At 35.2% G+C, this 24265-nt stretch overlaps 3 protein-coding genes across 3 annotated transcripts; 2 read left to right on the top strand and 1 right to left on the bottom strand.

The window, feature by feature from the left end:
• The first annotated feature begins 63 nt into the window (after window positions 1-63).
• On the top strand, window positions 64-15162 carry LOC149486530 (dopaminechrome tautomerase-like). Its single transcript, XM_089698154.1, has 4 exons — window positions 64-393; window positions 13227-13398; window positions 13584-13765; window positions 14156-15162. Exons 1-4 carry the CDS (start codon window positions 171-173, stop codon window positions 15103-15105), a joined length of 1527 nt encoding a protein of 508 aa, XP_089554280.1. The 5' UTR covers window positions 64-170; the 3' UTR covers window positions 15106-15162.
• A 525-nt stretch (window positions 15163-15687) lies between these two features.
• LOC149486529 (dopaminechrome tautomerase-like) lies at window positions 15688-19900 on the top strand. Its single transcript, XM_089698157.1, has 4 exons — window positions 15688-15924; window positions 17085-17236; window positions 18415-18593; window positions 18848-19900. Exons 1-4 carry the CDS (start codon window positions 15919-15921, stop codon window positions 19735-19737), a joined length of 1227 nt encoding a protein of 408 aa, XP_089554283.1. The 5' UTR covers window positions 15688-15918; the 3' UTR covers window positions 19738-19900.
• Window positions 19901-19978: 78 nt separating this feature from the next.
• LOC149486528 (uncharacterized) lies at window positions 19979-23536 on the bottom strand. Its single transcript, XM_089697885.1, has 5 exons — window positions 23190-23536; window positions 22585-22734; window positions 21514-21710; window positions 21141-21302; window positions 19979-20819 (listed from the first exon to the last, which is right to left on the bottom strand). Exons 1-5 carry the CDS (start codon window positions 23310-23312, stop codon window positions 19979-19981), a joined length of 1473 nt encoding a protein of 490 aa, XP_089554011.1. The 5' UTR covers window positions 23313-23536.
• Between the last annotated feature and the right edge of the window lie 729 nt (window positions 23537-24265).

The following is a 24265-nucleotide window of genomic DNA, read 5'->3' as shown; positions in this document are numbered from 1 at the left end:
AGAAAAAACAGGGCGATATCTTATTTTGAAACGCCAAGACTACTGCCTTCGTGCAGACAATATTTTGAGATTGCTCTTTAGAACGGTGATAGCTCTTACGCTCATAGGTCCTATTACAGACGCGGGTTTAGCGATACAATAAATACTTGCGTTTAATATAAATATGTAAAATGGCAGTGTCACAACAATGGTTTATACAGTGGTCGTCACCGTCGGTTACGTTTACCGATATCAGTGCTCAATATAAAAATGTGAACCCATATTTGGAACACCGTGATCTAAATGTATTAAGCTTTTATGATCAAAAATATACAAACAATGAACGGTTGTCTCCGTATCACTATCGAAGGAGGAAGTACTATAGTCATTTAGAATCGAAAAAAGCTTATCAAGGTATGTACTTTTAAATTAATCACAGAAAACCAATACATCAATTGATTCATTTTTTATATCCCCAAAAACTATCCGTAAACTGCGATAGGTACTTAATAAAAATTTATAGGTACCTTATTTGTCTTATTAAATTAAATAAAAAATATACATTATTTCTTCCTACTCATAAAACAATCAGCACCTGTTTATTTTAATTGCAATAGTAGGTACTTACTTTTCATGAATATAAAATATACATACAAGTGTAAATTAAATACTAGAAAATTAATTATTACTCAGGCATTTTTTTAGCTAGACACTACATACCTAGTATGTAATTTATCAATTAATAGATATAGTTTTTTACAGCATCAGTAATGTACCTAGTTGTGTATATTTTATACTAGAGGTCCGCCCCGGCTTCGCCCGTGGTACATATTTCGCAATAAAAGGTAGCCTATGTCCTTTCTCGGGTATCAAAATATCTCCATACCAAATTTCATGCAAATTGGTTCAGTAGTTTAGGCGTGATTGAGTAACAGACAGACAGACAGAGTTACTTTCGCATTTATAATATTAGTATGGATAATGTAATGTCATTAACATTTATCATAACAACCTTATTAAAGACTAGCTTTCCGCCCGCGGCTTCTCCCGCGCAGTCAAAGAAAAACCCGCATAGTTCCCGTTCCCGTGGAATTTCCGTGATAAAACCTATCCTATGTCCCGGGGTAAAAAGAAGCCTATGTCCTTTCTCGGGTATCAAAATATCTCTATTCCAAATTTCATGCAAATTGGTTCAGTAGTTAAGGCGTGATTGAGTAACAGACAGACAGACAGACAGAGTTACTTTCGCATTTATAATATTAGTATGGATAATAATATACACTACCGGTTAAGATTAAATAACAGGCGTCAAGTAGATACACAGTGTATATAAGAAAAATGTCTATTAATTTAAGGCTTGATTTAATAAGGTAATATATAGTAAGTAAATCTCTATCTAAAATTCCATAAAATATTTTCAATAGTTGCAGTATAACGTATGAAATAGAAAATGAATGAATATTTATTGTGCATTGAAATTCAGAACAGATAGACGTTAAAAATACGATCTTCTTTGTGGGACAGACAATAAAAATATTGAAAGGAGATAGCAAAAATAAAACGATATTAAAGGGACGGAGTAACTAGTATTTCCAACCTTTCTATTAACTTTCTCGTTCAAAGCAAAATGGGAAAGGATGAAATAGGACTTGGCTGTGGGTGTTATATAATTATTATCTGCAACGGCATACCACCATTACATAGATCGTTGCATGTATCGAGGAAAGTTTAGATATACTATATTAAATAGAACTACTATATCGTATATGGCAATGGTGAAAGTTAAATCAGTTACTCAGTTAAACCTAGCGTTTAGTCATCACATGCGGAAACTATACAACTGACCATGTCCAATAAAAAATGTTACAGAAGTAAACTTAATTACAATTTATAACAGAGCTAAAAATATCTAGTAGTAGGTAGCTATTGCTTTATTGTTAACTTCCCTGTCACGGAATTTGGTAAATTGTTTTTAATTGGCAACTACCTACTTACGTGGGTACCTGGTCTACTCTTTGTCATTTTCCAATCATACGGATGAATAATCTCTGTTTTACATTTTTATTTTGTGACCATGTTCGCCAATTAATTTAAATAACTTTTCACTATAAAGTAAAGAATAACCATTTAATCATTACAACTATAGGTACCTAATTATACTCTGGTTAAATTGGCATTTCTGATGAATTTATTATAAGAATTTTTAAGTTTTATTTAGGCATAATGTAGAGTTTAATATTAAGTTTAGTATTGGCAACTACTTCAGTTACCACATTAATCATTTTTTTCTTAGAAATCATTATAACCAAACCCACTATAACTGTATTTCATCGTAAATAGGCAACCACAAATCTAAATAAGTTTTTGTATGCAAATATAGATAAGTATTATTGTTGCTCTGAGTTTTTGCGTATGCCTTTTTGTTGGCAATTATTATCATTGCCTCGCCTGCACAGTTTCACTAGCTATAATATGCCTAAAATTTAACTAGTACTAGTTACATCTGATAGTATTTTTCCAAATGATTAATTATCTAGCCTAACCTATCTAAGTAGGTAAATATTTTTACCGCTCCCTACTATCCCCAATTTAAACGAGCATTTAACATTTATTTGTAGGTACTCGATATCGCAGTTTGATTAGCATAATCTTTAAATCTAAAGGTACTTTACAGAGAAATCATCGCTTTACTTATGCTAAATCAAGCGTGTCTACATTTTGATAGAAAATTACTCAACGTGCTATTGATTGTTTTAAAACATTTGTAATCCATTCTTAAGCATCAAAAAATAAACACTTTTTACAAATGTTTCAGAGGTAAACCATAAATTTAACAATAGTGAAGATTGAAAATAAAACAAAAAAAATTTCTGAAGAAGTACTAGTTTTAATTTTGAATAGATTTTGTAACGTTACGATTAAATTACATTTTTATTTAATGTTAAAACCTTTTTTGTTGTAAAATATTTTTTTCCTATCATTTATTATTATGTAATTATTATCTCTATTATTAGTATTATGTAATTGTTTTTCCACTATTTACCAAGAAGATGAACATTCATAGAACAAAATGCATCTTGTTCAAGAAAACGTTAAACGACAGAGTGTCGTCTTTCGCGTTACGGCGCAGGCACACGATGCGTTGCGGCGCCGCACCGCAAAGATTTCACCGTGTCAGTGGGCACACGAGCGGTGCGGCGCCGTAACGTTGTTATGTCGCAGCGGCGTCGTAGCAGCGTTGCACAGCGTGTCCTTCCTTGTGACGCAAAACAACTGAGCGGTGCCGCTCCGACGTCGCACCGCATTCACCCCTCCCCGCCTCGTCTTGGTGGTTACAAGTCCGGTGCGGCGCCGGAGCGCATCGTGTGACATGCCACAGATATTTCTATGTAAGACGACGCAGCGACACCGCTCCGGCGCCGCACCGCCGCCGCAACGCATCGTGTGCTTCCGCTCTTAGGCGCGGGACATATACAAGCGGCGCGGCGCGCTGCCGGCGCGCCTCGGGCGCGCTGCCGGCGCGCATCGGGCGCGCTGTTGGCGTCCGAAAATGATATTTATATAGAGTGGTTAAATGCATTTTCTTCATGCATAATTTAGTAAAATTATGTTTTTTGTGCTAAAAGAGATTTGAAAGTAACGTTAATTTGAAAGTAACGATTTTGTTTTGATAATTCCTTGTAAGTAAATAGCGAGGATAACCCCACGATTGCAAATATATGTCGGAGATCCCCCCCCCTGATATTACCGAACGCAAGCGCATGACTCACGAAGTGCACTTGGACATGGCCGTGGTAGCGGACGGGCATTCAAGTGTTGGAGCTCGTGCCGAGCGGACTTGTCTGTTCGAGTCTATATCAGTCTCTATATTAGTTTGAGTTTAGGTTCGCTATACAAAGTATTCATTTCAGTTCATTAGTGATTGTGAGTGTTAGATTCCGTTTATGTCTTTTGATGCTCGAAGTTACCCAAGATGCCCAATGTAGAGGATATAACCAGCCCACATAGTTTTAAAATCCAGCCGCCGCCGATATCAGAAGCGGGATTGCTTTGAGCACAAAGAATAAACGTGATTTTTGCAATCGTCATGTGGTAATGTAGACGTGTTATAAAATTATTTTTGAGGTGCAAATAGTATCATGCGACGTTTAATCGTAGCCATAAGAAAACCGGTGAGTGCTTACAACATACAACAAGTGGAAAAATAACGTGCGTGATGTAATGCCATTGTCCGTTGATCTGTGTTTTGAAAAAAGCCGTTAAAGTTATTATTTGTTACTATTTGCTATTTATGATGCGTTAAAGTGCTTTGCAGTGTCTATCATGTCTCTTGATTTATTTTCTGGTAGCAGGGGACACAGTAAGGAGAATTGTTACAGTATTGTGTACCGTAATGTGACTATGTTGAGCCCGCTGCGGCTGCTTGTGTTAACTTGCAGGGTGGCGAGCCAAGCGACGTGAGTGCCTGTCGGTGTGTGTCGTCGGGTTGTGTGCGTCAGTGGCTTCTTGGCGATATGTGAGCGTGAAGGAAGTTGCCACTTCAACCGTGATGTCGCGTGTTTCACGGTTTGACAAGCGTTTACAGCGTGTGGCCCTTGCTACTACTGAGATTGTTGCCGGGGATTGCTGCAGCGAGAGCTCAGGGCAGCCGTCTTTATGCGGTGAAGGGCTTCGCAAATTAGTGACATTTACAGGACAAGTGCGAGGCGTAACAGGGCTGCTTCGCTGACTGTGTGCTATCAATAAGTTTGTAGGAGACCTGCGTGTAAATGCCATTCGCAGACAGCAGATGGAGGGCGCGCGACGGATCAGCAGTCCTCTTAGTGCAGGGTTTAACCATCGCGAGTCATTTGTTTCTTGTGTGGCGTGTCTGGCCACTTTGCATCGGAGTGCACGGGCGGATAAGGTGCTAATGATTGCACTAGGCATAGAATCACCGAAAACCAGCAGGTCAGGTACATCCACGTTGCCTGAGCGCAATCATTGAGTCAACACGTGCCGTGTGGCAAACTTATGGACAACTGTGAGTCATTCATGTTTAGTTTTGTTTCTTGGTAGGTACTGAGTGTATCCTTATCAGAGATATAATTGCTAGTAGCAAATTGACGAGTAAGCGTTTTTAATAATAACGTAAAATTTACAAGAATCTGTTAACATATTGTAGACAGTTCATAACAAGGTTTCTATGGCAAGTTACAATAGGCGATTACTTTTTAGTAATTTTAATTTGTGTTGTGCCTAATCATTATTATGATAGCGATGCTAGCTTATTAGGTTGAGAATTTAAACACAAAGTTTACATGTGTGATATTGTATTGTTATTTTATTGTGTAATAATGTTTATTTTTATTGTGTAATATTGTTATTTTATTGTGTAATAATGTTTAATGTAAACTTATTTGTAACAACTAACAAGTCTGACACGACAAATTGTTTTGATTTTCATCACGCTTAACATTGGCTTCCTTCATTGTTCGTATGTAACGAACTCGATTTTGAACTACCTACTTTAATTAGACAGATTTAGTTCACACTGTGTACATTTACTAAGGAATAGTGACAATACAATAATTTCATCTTATTGGAGCGTGTTGCTTAGTTAATTACGTTTCTCTCTATTATACACGGGTACCGATAGAAGAAAGATACCTAGCGGTTTGGTAGGCTTATGTAGGGACATAAGTCCAACATGCAGAGGCGTGAATTTCAATTAGAGAATTTTAATGTGTTGTGTTTTAGTGTATTATTAGCACTAATTTACCATCTGAGTTACAGCTGTTGAAATGTGTCTGTTCTAAGGAGTTTTGTGCGTTGAACGAGCAGCAGATTGCGTAACAAAGTCAATGGGTTTTTAACAGCTGGATTAGTGAAACCAAGTAGCTATCTGGTTAGCTTCTGACGTGGTACTAGGTACAGTGCGTATCCAGATTGTAGTAAGGAGTGGAGTAAGTGCTTTATGGAAGGTAGTATCTTCTTTAAACCTATCCAAATGTAAGTTTTGAAAGCGTAGTGTTGAATACTTAGGCTTTGTTATTAAGGATGATAAAGTACAGTCACATAGCTTATACAGCTTCTTATTTCTGTTTGTTTATTAACAGTTTTCTTAAATTATAGCACTATTGTTTGTGCTTACAAGTTAAAAGGGAAGTAAAATTAATTAGTGATTACTCATCATCACATGAGCTAATCTGTCGAACGTTTATTAGTCTTTTAACATCACAGCCTATTCTTATGGTGTATGACCTCAGTTCACATAGATGCGAGCGCGGATGTATGTTGGTACTGAACTGATATGGAAACATGACGGTAGTAGCATCCAGTTGCTTACTACAGACGTAGAACTACTGCCTTAGAGTCCAGGTTTTACTCCCATGCACACGAGACCGCAGTTTAAGTTGCAGCAGCATAGCAGTGGTTAATGCAGTTATGCACTTCAGGTATTATTTACAGGTTTGCAAGTTTGCAGTGGTGACTGATTGCAATTCGGTGGGAGCCGTTTAGTAAAAAGCAGAGTAGTGTCTTCACGTGTTCACAGGTAGAGAGGGTCTGTCTAGAGTCTATCGACTAATATCATTCATGACAGAGATAAAGGGAGCTAGTATAAAGGATGTTGGTTGCCTTTCGAGTTTCGCGCAATGCACATTCGTTGTCACAGTATGTATTTCGATTATTGCAAATTATGTGGGGCAGAACGAGTCAACATAGCTGAGCTTTCCGTTGACTGGTTGCCAGGACCATGAGAGGCATTTGGACATGCAGAATGAGTTGTTACATGTTGAGTTATTACTGTTGTCTGGAATACATATGCGGTATGGTTGCAAATTATATGTCAAGGTGCAGATAAAATGGTAAAAGATCAGTGGTACATCATACCCACGATTTAGTCATGCATCTGGGTTACATGTCTAAGTTCGTGCGTAAGTTCGTTGTGAACTTTATCACTTGCTAAATCTCTAAGCCTAGCTCGGGCAGAATTCAAGCAAAACTCTTAAGTTAGTATTCCGTGCACATTGATGCTACAGGGGAAACTTAGTGGGAAGAATGATGTTAAGGAGTATGTTTAATTCTAATTGATTCTTTCACCCGATATGTTTTGCTCTATTACTTTAAAAATGTGTAGAGTGGTTTAGTAGTACTAGAAGTAGTATAACGGCACTAGAGGCCAGTGTTAATTTGTTTGGATAACTAGCCAGTATTATTGATGATCGGGCAGGTGCTTAGAAAGTAAATGTTTTCTTAGTTATTTTGTAAAAAATAATAAAGTTACATTAAGATGTAGTCTCCACCGAGGGTAGTGGTGTTAATGATCAGGTAGATAGTGACGAGTACGCTGAAAAGGTGTGCTCATGGCAGTCATCATTCATCATCGTCATCTATATAGTCCACTAATGGACATGGAAGTCATCGTCATCGTCAACATAATCAGCCTTTTGCAGTACACTGCTGGACATGGAAGTCATCATCATCGTCATCGTCAACATCATCTGCCTTTCGTAGTCACTGCTGAACATGGAAGTCGTCATCGTCATCATCATCAACATCATGAGCCTTTGGTTGTTCACTGCTAGACACAGCAGTAGAGTCTAGCAAACATCGATATTGTCAAGATACGTTAGGTGACGTATGACTGGCAATGAACTTCACTATAAACCGTGTTACAAAAGCTAGATAGCTGAAGGAGCTATTATTTGTTAAAGGAGACTTTGGGGTTAATGTCTGTAATTGATAATGAAGTCGATCAAGTTATGATAAAAGTAAAGCTTCTCTAAATGGAAATTTAATATTGGTGATGATCTTCTTTTCGAAATTGAGGAAATAAATCAAAGCAAGCTTGAATTGAAGTTCAAGGGTACGCTTAAAATTGTTGAGGTATAATGATAGTTACCATTTCAAATCATTCAATTCCAAAATCCTCACAACAGAGTCAGGAAAATATCCGACCATGAGGTTATTAGTAGTAGCTAGTAGTGGTAGTAGATAAAATGACGTAAGAACTTTGTGTAATGTGTAAAAAAGGGGAGATGTAAAATGTTTTATCTGGATTTTGTAATGCATTGTAGTGCCGTTTGTTGAGTGGTAGTAGATTCTTCGTTACGTTGGTGCGTTAACGAGTAATGTCGTTGTAGCGACGGGCTATCCTTGCTTTCGCTGGTGCATAAGCAACATGAGTCGTTGTAGCGACGACATTTTGAGTTGTCCTTGTTTACGTAATACGTTGGTGCGTTGACAAGATGAGTCGTTGAAGCGACGACCTTTTTGAGATATCCTTGTTTTCGTTGTTGCGAACGCGAGATGAGTCGTTGTAGCGACGTTATTCGATGTTAAGCCTCATTTCGTTGGTGCGAAATTGTGGTGTGTCGTTGTAGCGACGATGTTCCGTGCTTTATTTATTTCGTTGGTGCGAAATTGCGGTGAGTCATTGTATTAACATTATTCAGTGTTGTGTTCGTTTCGTAGGTGCGAAATCGAGGAGAGCTGTTGGTGCGGCGCTGATTGATCAATAATGATTAATGTGAAAACCTAAAATGGTTGACAAGAATCAGTATGGCCGAGCAGGATACTGTGAGTATGTAATCTTTGCAGAGACTTCACACGAGGACGTGTGATCGTCAGAGATGGCCGTGTCGGAGATCCCCCCCCCTGATATTACCGAACGCAAGCGCATGACTCACGAAGTGCACTTGGACATGGCCGTGGTAGCGGACGGGCATTCAAGTGTTGGAGCTCGTGCCGAGCGGACTTGTCTGTTCGAGTCTATATCAGTCTCTATATTAGTTTGAGTTTAGGTTCGCTATACAAAGTATTCATTTCAGTTCATTAGTGATTGTGAGTGTTAGATTCCGTTTATGTCTTTTGATGCTCGAAGTTACCCAAGATGCCCAATGTAGAGGATATAACCAGCCCACATAGTTTTAAAATCCAGCCGCCGCCGATATATATATCTTTGTTGGAAATGTTGGAATTTACTTGGAAAATTTTATAGTACTTTTAAAGTAATTTTAAAGTAGTACTGGTGTAATGATGGAAGAAAAGAAGGTTAAAATAACACAAAATTTATATTGTACTAGCGGTCCGCCCCGGCTTCGCCCGTGGTACCTATTTCGCAATAAAAGGTAGCCTATGTTCTTTCTCAGGGTCTAAAGATTATCTGTGCCAAATTTCATCAAAATCGGTCCAGTACCTAGTTTATGCGTGAAAACCATACATACATACATACATACATACATACATACATACATACATACAAACCTTTCCTCTTTATAATATTAGTATAGATAAAATATGGTTTTCAAACACAGGTTTACATTTAAACCATATAAATCTTATCATTAAAATCTCAGTTCAAAAGTATTTACAGTACTGATCATTCCACAATATTATTACAATTACAAATAAATAAAAAACACAATCAAAATCAGGATTATCTTTATTTCTGACATTGTAAATACATGGGAACTTTCATTATGCTCTTCTTCATTTTCACTTTCCCTACTGCCATCACCTGTGTAAATCATTTCATCGATTAATTCAATTCACCTTTAAAAACAAAACGAAGAAGGGTATGTAATAGCAGCTCTATATAATTCCACACAGAGAGAACACATTTTTGACTGACAGGCTACCGTCTCCTATAGACCGGGAGATACTGACACAAAATTTCGAGTCATTTGTAACAGGATGGCGGTTCTACAGGGGTCTTAGTACGCAATGACAAAAAGAAAAACGATGGTGTGAACGCTGGTACCGTCGGCTTAGTCGCGTGGGCGTTAGTCGAACTCGTCGGAAAAATAGCGAAGTCAAACGATTTGTAACACAAAAAATTTAGAATTTACCGATAGCCCATAAAAAAGAAGTAGGCGGTAGTGTCATGCCATACTTTTCCGGTGTGACTTACAGCCCGCCATACCGACGCGAATGTGTTGATTTAAAAAAAACAATTCAACCATTTGTACCAGGCTAACTTTTGCACAGGTAACCATCGTCGTGCAGCCATTTACGAAAATCGCCATGCCATACTTTTCGGACGATTCCAAATGGTCGCCATACCGCCGAAAATCTGCAAATTTTTTTTTTGTAAAAATTGTAACAGACAAATGACTCGAAATTTTGTGTCAGTATCTCCCGGTCTACTACCACCCGATTTGTTTTTGATTGTGTATGACCGTGAATTGACCTCTATTTGGATGCGATGGGGGAAGCGCGCCTGCGGTACGCCTGCGGTACGCCCGCGGCGCAACCGTGGCGTGCCGCCTCGTCGCCTTTCCAAAATTCTTTCATACAAAATGTATAAGAAGGACGTGGTGCAAAACAGATTCAAGAGGTGCGCTTATGGCACGCCCGCGCCCGCGGCGCTTGTGTTTGACCCGCGCCTTAGATATGTATTTTGGCGCCCCTGACGATCTGGCGCCCGAGCCACTCGCTCTTCCCACTGAGCGCTGGTGTATATCTCGCAGTAAAGTCTAATCTCATCTTATATGGTCGGGACCTCTTCGGGAATTGGATTCTTATTTTCTTAGGGATTTTCGGGATTATTAGGAGCTAATTTTTAAGATATTTATGAAATATGTACCTACCTACAATGCCAAAGGTTCGAAACAATATAACTAAATTTAAAAATCTCAGTTAAGCAGTAAATGTACTTCAGTGATTTTTATTCAGAGATTGTGGCAGATGTTGTTTTTATAAATTCATAATATTGAAATCAGACTATAAAAACTTGTTTTATTTAATTAGACTATAGTTTATCATTTTTTCATCACAAATGATTTTGTTCTTTTATACTACTTTACATAAGCAGTGTATCCGTGTTGATAATACGTATTCCTCTTGGTGTGATGTTACTGCTGGCGTTCCGCAAGGCGGCGTGTTGTCACCCCTCCTTTTCAGTATTTTTATCAATTCCATAACTTCTAATATACATATCTTCTCTCTACCATCTATATGCAGACGATCTTCAGATTTATAGGCATTCTACTATAGACACTCTAGAACAAGAAATAAGATGTGTAAATGAAGATCTTAGGACTATTGTAAGCTGGACTCATAAATATGGACTGAATATAAATCCAAATAAAACCCAAGCAATCGTAATAGGTAGCCCTTATTACATCTCCAGAGTTTCTGTTGCAGATCTACCTAAGATCTCGATTGAGGGGGTTCAAATAGCATACAGTTCTACTGTAAAGAACCTCGGTATTACTCTCGACCAAACCCTGTCCTGGACAGAGCAAATTAATCTCGTTAGTCGTAAGATTTTTGGTGTTGCTGCAATGCTAAGACGTTTGCGCAATTTTTTACCCATATCCACGAAAATTTTGCTCGCACAATCTTTGCTTCTTCCTATCCTCGACTATGCTGATGCAAGCTACTTAGACCTTACTGAGGAGCAGTTAAACAAATTAGAACGCCTTCAAAATTTTGCGATAAGATTTATCTTTGGTCTTCGCAAGTTCGACCATATCTCAGACTTCCGCTCACAACTCAGATGGCTTCCTATCCGCCTTCGCCGGAATACGCATCTCCTGTCCCTCCTGTACTCAATCCTTTTCGATCCCAGAACTCCTTCCTACTTAAAAAAGAGATTTATATTTATGGGCTCGTCTCATGAATGTAATTTGCGCTCCTCTAACAATCTTACGCTTTGTATGCCTGCTCACATCTCCAAATTTTATGATTCATCTTTTACCGTGCAAGCCGTAAGATTGTGGAACTCCCTACCAACCGCAATAAAGCAAGCGCAAACTTTGAATAGTTTTAAAGCTGCAATTAAAAAATATTATCTGTCCTCATAGTCATTCTGTATCTGTTCTGTTTTACCTATTTCTCTACTTGAAATTTTTATATATCCTCTTCTGCACGTTTTCTTTCTTTCTTATGTTATATGTAATTTTATAACTTACTCATATCTATTATATTTATTTGTATTCACTCCTTGTATATGCACTATCTACCTTTTTCAATCTTTTCATTTTCCTATATCCCAAGGTTGCCTGGAAGAAATCGCTTCAAAGCGATAAGGCCGCCAATTTGTACGGTGAAGATTCTTTTTGTATATTATTGTATTGTATATCTGTTCATTGTACAATAAAGTGTTTTTTATTTTTATTTTTATTTATTTATAAGCTTATGACTACAATAAAGGGAGCTCTTAAATTAATTTATAATTCAAAAAAAGTATAGGTAGGTAAATTTAAATATAATATCTCGAGGTGCCTTCGTTACCAGATCGTTTATATTAATTGAAGAGTTTACGGTTTCAAATAGATTCTTATTGTTCTCATAGTGTTCTTCAAAATCCACATCGAATCTAAGTTAGTAAAAAAGTGTAATGCCTGTCTTGATAAATTAGCATCAAGGTATAAAAAAGTGATTGCTCTAGTGTTATCTTAGCTTTCAATTTTCAACGAGCAGTTCTCGGGCCCCGTATTTATAACACTGCTGCTTCCTATTTTATCTTTTTAACAATTTTATTTTTGGTGTAATTCTACATTAGATATACTTACTCTCGACTCCTCTCCATACAACGGAACATAGGATTAGGCATTGGGAATCCGATAAACCCAGAGCTCTTTTCCCGTGGGTTATGGGTATGGGTTTCATTCTCATTTCAAAGAATAGGTTTTGGTTTTGCCCTTGCTGTCAAATATCATATGATAACTTGAGTTTTGAATGAGTTATAACGAAAATAAATAAGTTAAACATTTCACCGTTCCTTGTATAAATGTTTTTGCTGATATAAAATTTCATTAAACATCGATGCGTTCATTTCACATTCGATGATGTTCTAACTAACTTGTTCAACAATAAGTTCTGTGATAATTAAAATAATTTAAAACGGTTTTAAATGTCGTGAACTAGGAAATACACAAAAACAAACTTAATCTATATTCATTTTTGAATTATAATAACATAATATATCTATAGGTATCAATTAATAATGTTTCTTCAAGGTAAGCCTGACATAATATTAAGATATTACAATACAGCAAATAAACATTTATTTAATGTTTCTAGATCAGAAAAAGTAATTTTTGATTTTCCCAATTTTTTTTTCTTTTATTTCCCGTAAAGCATCGACGTAAATCGTAAGTACATAATATTATGATAATTAACACAACAATTCTGAAAGCTTACTTAGCTAACTTCTGATCCTAGATATTATCTTCCTTCTAGAACAGCAGACTGTATGTGACTTAACAATCCACAGTTTTCGGAAATACTAAACATATTTAAAATTGCATTTTCAGCAAATGAGCGAACAGCGGGGGTCACACTATGGCTTGCTATGTTAGGATTAGCGAGTTCACAATCTCTACCAGCGGATGTGGACACTCCACCTTTCAGTACTCTTTACAAATGGAAATATATTGACTTCGAGTTTCCTTCCGAACTGCATCGACAGAGAGCTCTCTCTTCCAGGTACATAGATACATAATATGAAAATTGTAATAACAGCTATTTTTTTGTGAAAATCATTTTATGAAAGAAAAAGTGCACCTCGACTACGTTTGTTTGTTTTGTTGAACAAAATTTTTATACATAAATATTAATTTCTTTCGTGATATCATGATATCGTCTTAACGAAAGTGTATCTGCGTTTTCAGGCAATACGTACCAGATAGTGTTCTGCCATTGGGTTTAGAAGTGTGGGGATCGCGGGTTTGGGTGACGTTACCCAGCTGGAGGCAAGGTGTTCCCGCAACACTGGCTACTGTGTCCCGTTCTGGGGGTGTAGTGTCGCCCCTCCTCAGACCGTATCCGGATTGGAGCTTTCATAGAGCCTTCAGTGAGTACCTACATTTTTAACTAGGAAACATAATTTAAAGATCTGTTCTTGCATATTATAAAGAATAAACTTATATTATTGTATGTTTGTAACGAATAAAGTCTATCTGAAACGATAACAAAAAAAGTCATTTAATCTAAAATGAAATAGGCTTTTTTCATTTTTCGACATTTTATCCCAAGATTAGCTGCCACATGCGGTATTTTCTGTCCATTCGATCACAGTACAGTTACTCGAATTTACTATTACTTCACACTAGTGTGAACCAAAAACTATATACTTTATTATAGAATATTATGTATCTAATTGAAATATAAGAATATCTTATATAAGATGGTGATATTTATGTAAAAAGTATTATTAAGTCAAGTTAAGTTTATTTCATTTCAGATAACGAAAACAATTGCTCTGGATTGACATCAGTATTTCGCATCAACGTGGATCAATGTGGAAGATTATGGGTCTTAGATTCTGGACAAATTGATTCACAAGACAACCCTAAACAAATATGTCCACCTAGCATCGTTGTCTTTAATTTACAAAACGATGAACTTGTGGCTCGTTATACTATTCCTGAAAAGTATGTGCTCCAAGATTCTCTGTTCTCAAACATTGTAGTGGATTCTAGAACATCAGATTGTTCAGATCTACACGTTTACATTGCTGATACTTGGAGATTTGGTCTATTAGTATTTCGCGAGAGTGACGCAAGCTTTTGGCGTTTTTCCCATCATTTATTCTATCCAGATCCTTTGGCATCGAATTATACACTTCATGGACATAATTTTCAATGGTCCGATGGTATATTTGGTTTAGCTTTATCTCCAGTCAATTACTTTCAGGAAAGAATCCTTTACTTCCATTCAATGTCAAGTTACAGAGAGTTTTACGTCAAAACATCTGTTCTCCGCGAACCATCGCGTGTAAATAACAGTGCAACTGAGTTTAATCTATTAGGAGAAAGTAGGGGGCTGTTTGGACAATCATCAGCATCTGCCATAGATAGGCGTGGAGTAATGTTTTACGGATTAGTCACTAGAGACAGTATAGCATGCTGGGATACTAAAAAACCATATCAAAAAATAACAACTGGCACCGTGGCTAGGAACCCTGAGACGCTAATTTTCCCTAATGATATTAAAGTGGATCAAAGTGAGCGGCAGAGTTTATGGGTAATATCAAACAGACTACCAATATTTCAAGAGGGTCCATTAGATCCAGAAGACTATAATTATCGTATCATGTATGTTGACACGATAGAAGCGGTTCGAGGCACGGTTTGTGATCCCGGTTATCCCATAGTAGAAAGACCAATTAGTCATACTGATTTGTTGCCATAAATATACTTTAAGTAAAATATACTCTTGTAAATAAAATTAAAAATATATAGCCTTTTACGTTTTATTTGATTTTATTACAAGTGTAATAATTAGGTATGGTAAAATTTTGACTATTAAAGCAATTACAAAGAAAAAATGTAATATTTGCGATGTATTCAATCAACATGCGGCCATACATCGCATTAAAAAGAAAAATTCTTAAAAAATAGCAAATTGATACGATATGTGAAATTGCTTTTAAAATATATCAGGACTTCTTGGTTTCGGCTTTAATAACTACAGAATAATCTTATATATAAAATTCTCGTGTCACAATGTTAGTCTGCATACTCCTCCGAAACGGGTGGACCGATTCTCATGAAATTTTCTGTGCATATCGGGTAAGTCTGAGAATCGGCCAACATCTATTTTTCATATGTACCACGGGCGAAGCCGGGGCGGACCGCTAGTTATTATATATTATATTATTATGTTCTGTTTTATTATTGTTTTAAAACTTCAGTTTCAGAACTATGACTTGAATTGATAACATAATATAGCTATCTTTCAGCGGCATAATGAATAAAAAGTACCTATCAACACAGTTCTTTTTTTCAGTTTTTTTTTATAATAATCACATAAATGATCTTTATAAGTGAATAATGGTTCAATTTCCTTCATGAAAACTGGCATGAAGTTGTTCTGGTTAAAACGTGCTACAGACCGTCATCGTACATAATGTATTTACGCAATACTATGTTCATTAATTTTTAAGTGGGCGTAGTCAACATAACTTCTGAACATTAGCTTCGAATCAGTCGTGGAGCAGTGAAAATGAAGGTAAGATATTTATTTCATAAATAAATAATATTTATTTATTTTATTGAAGTTCTCCAATTTATGTATTTATGAAATATATCTACTTAAATTTAATATTAATTATGAAAAATAAAAATTATTGTATTAACTACTTTTGTTAATTTTTGCTGTAAAATAATATAAAAATATGGTATGCGTAAAGGCACAGACTAATAATAATATACTAGTAAAGGTCAATAATGATACGCACACCGTTACTTACGCACAATGCACATAATAATATATGTATGTAATACATTGTTCAACGTTTCTTCGTTTATGAAACAAGGGGCGAGGCATAATATAATAAGAGAATCTTAATTCATTTGTTTCCCATATTATCATCTTTATTGTTTATATTTCAAACATAATTTAGCATTTAATATTAATGCAAACCCACAAATAAAATTAAAATCGGTATAAAATAAACGATTTACCTATGAGTTTGATATAATTTATTTTATTTAAATAACTATAGACAATATATAACTAAGTACTTATAAGTACTAGAAATACGAAAATATACAAGAATTGTCCATTTTACTTTCAACGATTGTTTTCATTTACTATAGGTATATTTCCCTCTAATAATTTATATAGATATATCTAGTTAAGTATACTAATTTTACATAATATCTTATGTAAGTACATATTAAAATTCATGAGGTGAGACTAAAATCTAAAGAAATCAATGTGATAATGAAATGAAGCAAACTTTCTAAATTAAAATAAATTATGAAATCAAAACAGCGATAATCTAGTTTAGTCTATTTTTATTCGTATATACATATTAGTATTTCTAATTTACTAATTTATTTCTTAAAAATATACTGATTTTATGTTATATAATTTAATGAATTCAATAATTTAAATACAGTTACGAGTTTTGTGTTATCCTTTCGTATTTACAAACTATGCAACGAGGTCACTTCAAACTAGTCTTAGGTACATGGCCGGGCATTGAAATATAATACTATGATTAATATCCCACACTTTGATAAACTAGCAATTTTCTTATATTAAGTTAACAGCGTACTCACTTCTATATTATAGTTTCGCACTTAACCTAAAAGATGAAGAAATAGTCAGTCGTGCACGGTTTTATACGAAGCATATTCACATTATTTAATTTTGTCTTGCAGTTATTTTCAATAGCATTATTTTTGGGAGGAATTATATCAACGAGCAATGTGCTCAGTGTTCCACAAAAGTCGATTGGCACTCTGTACAGATGGAAACAAATGGACTTTGTATTCCCTACCGAAGACGAAAGAAAAACTGCGATCGAAAATGGGTACGTAGATATAAATATTTGATTTTAAAAATTAATGAAATAATTATTTTAAAGGTTACATTGTAACTACATAGTTCTAGTTGTGAAACGGAAATCCAAAAATTCAAACATATCAATTACCAATGCTATTTAAAGTAACCTGTTACTTCACGCCTCTCCAACTTTGAAAAAAATAACTCAAACTGTTGCTCCATAGGAAGTGCGACTCGATAGACTTATTTAAATACTAGCGGTCCGCCCCGGCTTCGCCCGTGGTACATGTTTACGTTTTCTCTACATAAGAACCATCCTCGTACTTCAAGGAATATAATAAAAAAAGAATTATCGAAATCGGTTGAGCTGTTCTCGAGTTATGCGCTTACCAACACATTTTGCGATTCATTTTTATATATAAGATTTTAAACATATTTTCGTATTTGTACTACAAGCTCGCCCGGGTATTTTATAAAATTTGTTATATAAATGTTTTATAATTATTAGTATACTAATCCTGAATCCACGCGAAGACAAATTCAACAAACTAAAAATCATTAAAATCCGTTCAGCCATTCGTGAGCTATGTTGTAGATACTACACGACCTTCTTTGGTATCTTTGAATTTAGCCAAGGATCTTTCCATATATTTTTTTTATGTTTTCCCGTTTATCGAGGTTCGTTACCAAACTCTAACTTTCGAAATAACTTATAAGTAGGTATTATTTTTGTTTTGTTTACTTAAATACATGAAATTTTTCCATTTGATGGAAGAATGAGCAAGCCTGTTAACAATGCAAAGCAGTCAAACCAGAAATTGTAATACTAATTAATAAGCTTAGCTAATAAGTAGGTATAATGTGTCTAGATGTCTATTATGATGATTACAATATAGTTGATAGAAAACTCTAAATTTTTTTGATATGAGAAAAAAATATATGAAAAGAATAAAATATTTCCAATGTACATATTATGTATTACAAAACAAACTCGTCATCATAGTATGTATTATAATTATGAGTACCTGATATTTAATAATTTCTAATTCGTTAAATACGAGATATAATTCTATAAATATGTTGATTATGTATCCTAAAGGAGTGCCAAATAATAGTTAGTTATAATTCTTATAAACGATTTCATCCGCATTGAGATGTATTCATATTATATTCTTTGTATTCTTCACAAAACAATATTCATTTCAGGCAATACATTCAATCCAATGTAATTCCGCTGGGAGTTGAAAGATGGAAAAATCGTGTTTTCGTAAGTACACCTCGATGGAAGAAGGGTATACCTGCGAGTCTTTCGGTTCTACCCGTGGTTGCTCAAGAAACATCCCCACCATTAACTCCTTATCCAAGCTGGGATTGGCACACCGCTGGTAATTTACTCTTTAATCTTTAAATAACGAAAAATATTTTTTTTTACTTTAGTTGAACTAAAAAGCTCCGATTAAGCTCCTCCGCTCAGTATATTTGTTGCAAAAATACAAGCAGGCATTTAAAATTAAAATTTGAAGTGATTTAATTTCATTGAATGTGGTAAAACTTTATACTTACCTACATTGTTGATACTTAGTACTTACCTACCGCATGGTTTAGAGTCTTATTATATACTTTTTTTCTTTTTTTCCAGATAATTGCACAGGAATAACATCTGTGTTCAGAATGGTTATAGATCATTGTGGAATAATGTGGGTGCTCGACTCCGGTCAAATTGAAGCTTTTGAAACTCCCCGCCAGCTGTGTCCACCGACTTTAATAGCTATTGATTTGGAAAAAGATACAATTGTGGGAAAATTCCCGATACCTGAACAGTTTGTTTTGCAAGACTCATTGATAACGAATATCATAGTAGACTCTAGAGATCCGCAATGCAAGGATTTACACGTTTACATATCGGATGTAAGACGCTACGGCCTTATTGTCTTTAGAGGAGCGGACGGAGAATTTTGGAAATTCAATCACTACACGTTTTACCCAGAACCGTTGCTGTCAAACTACACTTTACATGGCGTAAACTTCCAGTGGCCTGACGGATTATTTGGTATGTCACTAGGCCCATATCATTTGGGAGACCGGCCTTTGTATTACCACTCTATGTCGGGCATGCACGAATTTGTGGTTTATACGTCTGTAATTCGCGACCCTGCACGTGTTGACAACTCTGTGGGTGAATTTAAGCTCCTCGGCGAAAGCCGTGGACCCATAGGACAAGTATCCGCCGCAGCTGTCGACCGCAATGGTATCATGTTCTTTAACCTTGTTTCGCAAGACAGTATCGGATGTTGGGACACACGCAAGGAGTACAGAGTTGAAAATTTAGGTATTGTAGCCAAAAATAATAAAACATTGGTATTTCCTAACGATCTGAGAATAGATCATGAAGTACCACAAGTAGGGTGGATTGTAACTAATCGATTACCTATGTATCAATTTAATTTGCTTAACCCGAATGAATACAATTTTAGAGTTATGTTTCTAGATCCCATCGCATCAATTGCGAATACTGTTTGTCAATACTAGTAGTACTAGCATAGACAAATAAATTATATTCGTCCATGGTACTAGTATTAATATTCTGATAAACCTATTATTATAAAATGTATAAATTAAGTTATTGTTCATTATTTTTAAAGAATATGTGAATAGGTGAAATAAAATGCGACAGAAAGTTACGATTTTTTAATATTTCTTTCCATTTTTTTGTATCAAAACTTCATCCATACAATTTTATTTGTGCTTTCTTTGTGCATTCTTCAGATTTTTAGTTGGTTGAGTTCTGGTTGTTTGTTGAATGCCGAGATAGTGTACTGTTTGCAGATCGTTGAGAATCATTTGAAGATGTTTGAGTAAAATTAACACGATTCTTTATTCGTTCAATAACAGATTTAACACTCTCATTAGAATCCAACTTTAACAGATTACCTTGTATTTCACCTTTTTCATCATCTTTATTTTGTAAGAAAGTAGGAAATTCTTCATTTTGTTCATTGCCGTCAGACTTGCCTTGATAACTTTCTTTTGTATCCAATGAAATTTCCTGAGTTGATTTATTTGAGGACATGCTTTCTGATTGTCTTAGTTCATCATTATTTTCATAGGTCGTATCATCTGATTCAATGTTTTGGTCAGCACGAGTCTCGGGCAACAGGTCGGATGGTTTCTTCATGAAAATATTTGGATAGTCTCGTAGGTATGATTGTATTCTACCTCTACTATTGCCAACTGAAGGTGGTGTTTCAGCTTCCTCATTTGATATTGGATTGCACTGCATCGTATCTTGCTTGGGCAAAATGGTAGAGTTGGTGTTAAACAGCTTTGTCGAATCTGCATTTTCTTTTTTCAAATATACCCCAATACGCAACAGCATTAAAACAAATTGTTCTAAGATTCTATCTGTATCACGTGGCACTACAACTTCGCTACCGAACCAGTCTTCATACGTTCCAATATCTGACATGGTTCTATTGGATGTGACTGATACAGGTTGAAAACTTTCTAAGGGACCAGTGATCTCTTCTATGCTTAAATTTGTCAGTTTTGCAATGGAATTCTCAATTTTTTGGTAACTAGCATTTACGTCCGTGGACGGTCTTTCGCCATAGCTATAAATAAATATAATATAAACTTTTACAATTAATTATACATTAGGCCATCCACAAGAACAAGGAGTATTCGTAAGGCATGTTGTATAAATGATAATTAATAACCTTCTTAAAATAGAACCTCTCAGCAATATTCTACAGCATGTATACGTATATTAACCTACTGAAATCTGTATAGTTTGTTTCACAATATCCATCTGAATTATTAGTACCTATTAAAAAGAACTAGCAGTCACTTTCCTTTTGAAACTGTAGGATAGTGTTTGTTGAGTAAGTTTACTTGTTTACTCTAATTACATGTTACTCAGTGTTTTAACTAACAAGCTCGCAATGAGTTTTCTTCGTAATTGATCTTCCCCCAGTAGCGATTTTGTTCGGCGCCTTCGAACAGCTAATTCAATACCGCAGTCGTTGTCATTGCTCGCCGGTAAGTTTACAGGGAATGTTTTGAACGCCGCGGCCATTTTTAAGCTGTGATAATAACTGAAATACATATATATAATTGGTTGATAATAATCGTAGTGATATTGGCTTGTCCTCGAATTATTCATAATCAAATCATTGAAAGGAAACAGCAAAAATGAGATAATTTTTTGGTACTAATAATTAAAATAATTTTATCAATTTAACAATGCAATGATCCTGTTGTTTATGATTTAATTAAAAATTCTACAACAACATAGGTAGGTAGTACCTGAAAACCAGCGTCCACATATAGAAAGCAGGCATAATGGTGAAAATCTTTGAAATAAGGAATTTGACGCAGGGCGGTCTGGCTGGTCCCAACAACACGCATGTACCGAGACCCAAAGCTAGACTGGTCAGTTCACATAAAAGTTTTCGTATTGCTGCTAATAACAACCATGGGAGGACCAGTGTTGGACGTTCTTCCTGTTTACAGTTACCAAGATACAATGTTGACCATCTAACTTTATATATTTAAACATTTTTTTGGATACTCGTACTTTTAAGATTACACACTATTTTAATGATCATTCGTGATATATTAATTACATTATTGTAAGGTGATAAACTACATCGAACTATGAATATCAAAATTACCGCCTACTGGACATCACATTACATTTTCTAATGCTAGAGCTAAGTTATTAACAAATAAATTGTAGCTGCTCTACCCTAAAGATAAGTAAAGAGCCAATAATATAAGCTCCCACCTACTACACTAAACTACTAAGTATTATATTATTATAATATCTTCATTTAAGAAACAACCGATATTAAATTTTCGTACAAGTATTGTAATCGGAGGTTGTAATCAAAAAGTTAAAAACTGAACCACCAAACGTTTAAGTTTAAATGAACCTAATTGTTTATTGTTTGTTTTGACTTATCAGTAACTCACTCAAACGCATCTGACCTACATGATCAGTTTCTTAAATGAAGAATAACTGACTCATTGGAATGCTATCAAGTTGAGTTGATTTAGTAATTATCGTATTGATCTGTATAACGAAACCATAAAATAGGACGGAGCAAGTAGGTATTTAACAATGAATCATAAGTAAAACTGTAAAATTTAGTACTTCTTATACATTGTGATGATTTCTTTCTCTCTCTCTGTCACCCTCTATTCTTAAATAGTTGTTATGTGTAATACGCAGTCATTTAAAATATAATTTCTTATCAAAATATATACGTCCCGTATTCAAATACGGGAAAATTTCTTAATTTAAGTTTAACTTTTCCACAAGGCACCTAGCATCATAAGATAAGTTTATTCTATAAAAACAGTAGTGTAAAGTACCAGGAATACAGGATAGAGTAGCACAATGTAGGACGCGAGGTACACGTACACCGTGAAGCATTGCACCAGCATCACGCCAGAGACCATGGTCCGTAGAAAGCGCTGTACGGGCACAGAAGATAACTGAGGTGGCATGCTCATTTGCCATACCTAAAAGGATTCTTTTTTTTCAAACATTATGTTCACTAGCAATGGGTTTTATTATTATTGTCTAATTCTCGTTATTCAGGTACCTACATATTGACATAAACATGTATAATGGATAATGTGGATAATAGGAAACCCGACCTTCAAAATAAAAATACATTAAACGTTAATTTACAGATATAATAAAGTTAAATTAACAATACCATTCCTCTCATTCTTGGTTTAACCTATAACGTAATCGCTTTAATATGGATATCATGTGACTGGTAAAAGCTTAAGAATGTTTCTATATAAAACAGGCAATCTCTATGCAAATCTCAAATAGTTTTCAAGTTATCAGAAGTAGGAAACACTTTTAAGTTTTATAAATACGAGTATTGTTGCAATAAAGATATGTTCCAGAATATAAAGCGTTTAGTTACTACATACTTTACGCATAATATTTATACAATTGGCACCTGTTTTAAATTAGCATTAACTTTGAAGAGAGTTGCATCAAATATGGTTCGTATTAGGCCCAATAGAGTCCATAAACAGACTTCAGATTGTAAACTCATCCCAATGTATGACAATACATTCATTATTACATTTCATGAGATATTTTTTACGATTAAATATTTTTATTTAAAAATGATTTGTTTATATAGAACTACATTTTAAAACATTTTGTAGAGTGACACGTGGTTATATCACGTCAAATTTTATTTTGGCATTTTACTTTTTTTGTGGGCGGGCTAAGGTCAACGACCATAATGGTATTTCTATCCACTCAGTTTTTAATAATTAATTTTTAAGATGCCTTTAATATCTAACAATATTTTAAGTTTTATTCAGTTCATTGTTTTAATAGACATCTACACTCACCGGCACGGAATCTTGGCCACTTACAAATTTGCCGATAAAAAAAGTTTGAAGTGTTTTTCACGATTTTTTTGTATGCAGATATGTTAACATATTATTCCTTTAATTTTATGTTCAGAAATCATTATGTTTGAGAATAATCTTGTACCACTTTTTAAGATTTAGTCGAAATTTGTGATTTGTGCGGTTAAGCCGAAGTTACGAATGGTTCGTTTTAAACTTTTTACGATATCGTTTATGCCGTTTTAAGATATTGTTAGTGTTGTGCTGTAGTCAATGATCATAAAAAACAATAAAAAATGCCGATAAAATCTGAACAACCTGCGCGGGCCATCAAAATGATAGACCAATGACTGCCGCAACATAAAGTACCTAATGTACAGTACGTACCACGTTCAGCGATGCACTATGTATGGAGAATATACCAGGAGACTGGCAGCTATACGTGCAGACCAGGAAATGGACGCATGAGGTGCACATCAGCTCGAGAAGACCGGTTTATTGTTCAAAAGATACTCAGAAATCACTTTCTGACAGTTGTTGAGATACGCCATCGGCTCAAAAAGACCAGGACAATAAATGTGAGTGAGCAATCGGTGAGAAGACTAATGAAGGAAGTTAATTTAAAGGTTTGCAGACCAGCACGCCGTCCAGAACTCCTCAGACATCACAG

This window comes from Colias philodice, chromosome 8 (assembly GCF_061535455.1).
Source record: "Colias philodice isolate Cphi_HAF_F1 chromosome 8, ilColPhil1 Martin Lab GWU primary, whole genome shotgun sequence".
Taxonomy (NCBI): Eukaryota; Metazoa; Arthropoda; class Insecta; order Lepidoptera; family Pieridae; genus Colias; species Colias philodice.
The sequence above is the reverse complement of the archived record's forward strand: the minus strand, read 5'-3'. Positions and strand labels throughout refer to the sequence as shown.

Excerpts from the sequence above, each read along its gene's own strand:
- LOC149486530 (XM_089698154.1), top strand. The coding sequence starts at position 171 with ATGGCAGTGTCACAACAATGGTTTATACAGTGGTCGTCACCGTCGGTT. Across the intron at positions 394-13,226 it reads ATCGAAAAAAGCTTATCAAG|CAAATGAGCGAACAGCGGGG; the intron begins GTATGTACTTTT and ends TTGCATTTTCAG. Across the intron at positions 13,399-13,583 it reads CAGAGAGCTCTCTCTTCCAG|GCAATACGTACCAGATAGTG; the intron begins GTACATAGATAC and ends CTGCGTTTTCAG.
- LOC149486529 (XM_089698157.1), top strand. Across the intron at positions 17,237-18,414 it reads AAAACTGCGATCGAAAATGG|GCAATACATTCAATCCAATG; the intron begins GTACGTAGATAT and ends TATTCATTTCAG. Across the intron at positions 18,594-18,847 it reads CTGGGATTGGCACACCGCTG|ATAATTGCACAGGAATAACA; the intron begins GTAATTTACTCT and ends CTTTTTTTCCAG.
- LOC149486528 (XM_089697885.1), bottom strand. The coding sequence starts at position 23,312 with ATGAATGTATTGTCATACATTGGGATGAGTTTACAATCTGAAGTCTGT. Across the intron at positions 21,711-22,584 it reads TACTCTATCCTGTATTCCTG|GAAGAACGTCCAACACTGGT; the intron begins GTACTTTACACT and ends AACTGTAAACAG. Across the intron at positions 20,820-21,140 it reads AGAAAACTCATTGCGAGCTT|CTATGGCGAAAGACCGTCCA; the intron begins GTTAGTTAAAAC and ends ATTTATTTATAG.